This window comes from Pseudomyrmex gracilis, unplaced genomic scaffold (assembly GCF_002006095.1).
Source record: "Pseudomyrmex gracilis isolate BER0280 unplaced genomic scaffold, ASM200609v1 scaffold_738, whole genome shotgun sequence".
In the NCBI taxonomy this organism is placed as follows: Eukaryota; Metazoa; Arthropoda; class Insecta; order Hymenoptera; family Formicidae; genus Pseudomyrmex; species Pseudomyrmex gracilis.
This window is the reverse complement of record NW_018021322.1, coordinates 41,577-46,655: the sequence shown is the minus strand read 5'-3', so window position 1 is coordinate 46,655 and position 5,079 is coordinate 41,577. Positions and strand designations below refer to the sequence as shown.

The 5,079-nt window shown below is 30.2% G+C and overlaps 1 protein-coding gene across 2 annotated transcripts in view; it reads left to right on the top strand.

Annotated features, from left to right (window-relative positions):
• The first annotated feature begins 563 nt into the window (after positions 1–563).
• Positions 564–5,079, top strand: part of LOC109861406 (receptor-type guanylate cyclase daf-11) — a 19,726-nt gene continuing 15,210 nt past the window's right edge. For both annotated transcript variants that reach the window (XM_020441040.1, XM_020441041.1), the window contains exons 1-2: positions 564–645; positions 1,356–1,508. In XM_020441040.1, the coding sequence (XP_020296629.1) occupies positions 587–645; positions 1,356–1,508 (212 nt within the window). In that variant the 5' untranslated portion in view covers positions 564–586. The remainder of the gene's footprint in view (positions 646–1,355; positions 1,509–5,079) is intronic.

Here is a 5,079-nt window from a genome sequence, read left to right as displayed (position 1 = left end):
TCTTAATTAATTTGATGAAAGATAAATAGAATCTAATATCAAAAAACAAACTGAAAAGTCTCTTATTTTTATTAAGTTATGTTGTATAAAAAAGTAAAACTTATTTTCCATTACAAAACAAAACAATAAAGTTAAAAAAATTTCGACATCTACAATCTTATGTGCTGATTAAAACATTTCCTTGCTCAGTTCACGCGAAATAATCAAGAATCTCTTACGAGTGGTAGCCATTTAGGAATTCTTGACTTGAAGTGGTCACTCGGAGTATGTTTCGCAAATGTTCAGTCACTCAAGACTGTGTACTTGGTGCTTTTGTGCCTTTCCGTTATCTTTTAACAGAAGTTCCGTACACTATCCATTAACCCGAAAGCACACAACTCGAGCTTTATTTTATATATTTAAACAGAAAAGAATCGATTCAAGAATTGATTCAGATTCACGAAATAGAGAATAATGTTTTGTTAAACAGATGACAAATCACTTTGTAGTTTTGTGTGTTTAATTTCGCAAAACACTTCTGATGATCAATGCTTTGTGATAATTACAGGTAACAATAGCCACGGACCTGGGTAAACTGGTTACCAGAATGCAATTGGAAAGATCCGAAGTGGCCTTTTTTATTTACACCAACGGCAACACTCTCAGGTTTAGCCGATTTATGTCAAATATTTTAAATATATTTGAATTTATATATTTTTTTATTTTTTTTATCTCTAGTAACACAATTTTCTTTAATTATTTTTGTTAGTTTTGTGCAATTATTGTCTTATAATTACCTAGAACATTTTCTTGTTGATCCAACGACGATCGTGATATGGACAACAAAATGCGTTTCTTTGTCGATCGAATCTTTCGTCGTATTTTATGTGATGAGAACGAATGGTTTCCTCAGTTCTTGCAATCGAGACGGGACGCGACCAAGATACAACACGTTTCTGCAAAACAAATACCTACCTTGCGGAATAGCAAAATAGTCGCACTAATTGCTCGTGAGAGAATTAAAAGCTTTATGAATCGAAAAAAAAAACATTTTTTATGAAAATAATTTGAAAAAAAACAAAATAAAGAAATTTTTAATTAAAAAACTCATATTTTTATTTTAAATGTAGCAATCCGTATTTTATTCATCATTTCTTGTTTTTTTCCTGAATATCATACACACAAACAAATATATGTACATACAAATATATGTATGTGTATATATATATATATATATATATATATATATATATACCAATTGTATATGTGTGTATATACATATACCATTTAATACTATTGTTATACTTTTGCATGTTTACGATATGTGATTTCTTTCCTTAATAAACCACTTTACTGTGTCGTTGTTCAACAACCAGATCGAACCTGACGCAGAGATTCTCCATTACTGACCAGGACCTTCACAACATGAACACATGGCCACTGGTGTCCGTACCTAGAGATGAGAGCAAGACACAGACGTACGACGTAGTGAGCAAGGAGGCCTTTCAGGCACGCTTGGAAGATTTCAGGCAAGTAGAATCGATCCATACAACGAAGATCAACTAAATATTGGCCACTAAGACGGTTAGCAACTGTAAAGTCACAAAATTCTCACATCAATTCATTACATTAATTGATTCTCTGTCACTTCATTTGAAATTCAAATAAAACCAAAACTGTACAGAAAAAATAAAATCGCTCTTATACAAAAAAATTGAATTTAATGTGCAAAGACGTAGAAAGCTTAGAAAAGTATTTCAATTGTTTTCGTTATTTCCATAATTATTGTGTCTTACCATTTACTACACATTCTAAATTCTTGTTGATCCGATTACGGCGTTCATGCCCTTACGAAAAAGAACTACTGGCAGTAATATATTGCGGCAGTGGCACGAAAAAATTACTGGCATTCTGTGTAATTGCCAGTAATATTCTCAGTGATTCCTGTAATATCTGATGATATTCTTATGTGATTGTCAGTAATATTTATATTACTAACTTTATTTATATGTAATCGGCAGTAGTTCTTTTTTGTAAGAGTGATACCAAAAATGCAACAAAATGCGTTTCTTTATTGATCACAAGTAAAGAAATTAAAAGTTTTCATACTGATTTTGTTTTTATTAAAGGAAATAATCATTGTTTAACGTTGTCGTAAGAAAAATACCTCAAGAAGTTTCATTATAAATATTAAAAAGAACTAGATATAAGAAAAGGGAGTTAACAGGATTAACATTTTTCTGAAATCTGGAAATAATAAGAAGATAAAAACATTGCGCAGTAATTGATATTTTCTCACCACAAGAATTGTGTCCTTCACGAACAAATATACCTTTACGAAAAAGAACTACTGCCGATTACATATAAATAAAGTCAGTAATATAAATATTACTGACAATCACACAAGAATATTATTAGATATTACAGGAATCACTGAGAATATTACTGGCAAATACACAGAATGCCAGTAATTCTTTTGTACCACTGCCGCAATATATTACTGCCAGTAATTCTTTTTCGTAAGGATATATATATTTCGTAAGGTATATATGTATATATAAAATCTTTACCTAATTAATTTAAAAGAATTAATCTCATATACGAACTCATTTAGTAATTACACACAAAAATTATATATATCGCATCAAAGGATAAGGGATGGAAAAATATGAGAATATTGATGAATGTAATTATTGAGACAAATTCGGTTCTTTTTTGCTTTTGAGCGAATACCTAGTATCGCTGTAAACGTTTGCTGCCGCAGTTAATTCTCGTGTTAGCGAGACCTGTTACAGTGCGCGCGAGAGTATAAGAACATAACTGCACCACCCGCTTCTATGGAAAGTTACGGCAGAAGCCTGTGCTATTCCCTCGAGCTTTCCTTCCGACACTTGTTGAATTCCCATTCAGATATGAGTGGGGAACTCCTTTTTTTCGCAACTCTCCTTCCTTTTTCTTTCTGCCGCTACTTTTCTTTCTTCTACTAATTCTGTCTGCAAATACTCGTATAAACATCGGTTTCTATCTTAGGAACATAGAGTTCTTAATATTTGAACAAAAAGTCCCAAATTTCCACTATTTAATATGAAAGACGTTCGTAACACTTTTATGTAACTAATATAAATACTGTAAACTAATATAAAACTGGAAAAATCTAAGTTTAGGTGTATTATACATTTGGGTATATTATAAACTTTGTTTTGTTTTTATTTCTGCAAAACATCCAAATGGTTCTAAATTACCGACTCTTGAGAATAATCTTTTAAAAAATCTAAGTTCTTTATAATAGTAACTAAACATATTTTTACAATTGAAATATGTATAAGATTTTAAGTTTAATTATTTATTTTGAAGATGCAACGTTCGCATATTTTCTAAACAGCATATTTTGTTAAAAAACATAAGTTTCAAAAACAGTTAAAAAATTAATTAACTTTTTGCGATTTTATTGAAACCTGTAATATTATATAATGTATAGATACATCAACGATCAAACCAGAAAGTTTATACATGTTTTTAAATAGAGTTTAAAAATCTTAACCAAAATATGCGATGATTTATATGCAGGTTCTCATTCTCGGAAAGTTCTTAATTTATTTCTTTCTTCTTTTTGCATATGTCACAGTATCGGAATTTGTAGCGCGTAGATAGTACGATTCGATAATGAGAGATGGCAAGAGCGATATTTCATCGTTAATGTTGGCCGTACATCGCACGGGAAAACTTCGCTAGAGCAGGAAAGATAGTATATCAAGTGGTACATCAAACGTAAGATAACGCGTGGCGAAACGGTGAGGTCGTCGCGATCATATTTTCTTGTAAAGGCAATCAGACGGGAAAAAAGAAAACTGACCATGCAGCTTGTCAATGTATTAGAAAAAAAGAGATTAATTTCTCATTAATTCTAGAAAAAAAACGTTCATATTATTGTATAAAAATGCGCAAATATATAAACTATTGTTTTTAATTTTTTAACTAAGAAAACACTAAGAAAAAATGGCAAAGTAAATTTGGTTTAATATTTATAAAAATGTTTTTTTTATTTTCTATTTAAAAAAAGAAAATGAAAAAGATTATTTGATAAAAAAAAGCGTATTTATAACGAGACAAAGTTGCCAAAGCGGAAAATTGTGAAAACAATTAATTATTTTTAATTTTTTTACTGGATTTAATTAGAATTTACAGCGGAGCGCGTTATATTTTCATGTAATAATCCAACTAGAGATTTTTTTTCGCGGAAATATTGTTCAAAACTATATCAATAAGCAAAATGACGAAATTTACAAAATTGCAATCACATTTTATAAACGGTCTCGTTTTTATGGTTGAAGGTTTTTTGATGATAAACAAATTCTCAGAAGAACGAAGATGTGTTGTTTAACATTTTGATGAAATTGACATTTAAATAAAAGTAAATAGGAAGGCCAAAAATGGTTGCAAATGTTTTATGCTATACATCTAAATCAAATTATAAATCTTAATTTCGAAGATTTTTTAACAAATAAGTGTTTCATAGTTTTCAATAAAAGTCTGCAATAAATTTGCATATTAAGGGCGACCTTACTGATTTCAATGATTTTACCATATGTTGTCAAAAACATATCCCCGAGTAACAATCAAAAGGTTTTAGCCGTTGCTTATTCTTCGTAAAAAGGTTATAGACAAAAAAAGTTTCATTAATGAACTATCGTTTCTCGATTCATCAGATATAGTTTACATATAATATATGATAATTTTAGACGTACTATGTCTTATATACAAATATTTAGTATAGAATAAATAAAGAATAACTATAAAAATTACGATAAGAGCTTGAAAAGTACGTACATGCTTTAGATGAGAGCGCATCCAGGAACAAGCTACGCCCGTCTCTTTGTGCGCTCTCCCACATAAAAAAAATAACCAAACTTAGAGGTGTAGAAAGTGTCAATGGCCGAAAGTAGGGGAGACCGGGGCTAGTTGTGACACGGGGTTAGTTGTCAAACTGCTATTATCTTGCTTACTAAATCTTGGAAAATATTCTTCTTTTTATTGTAAGTTGCTACTAGTTGTGCTAGTAACGTGTACGAAAGAACTTTTCTTAAAAACATTATATATGAT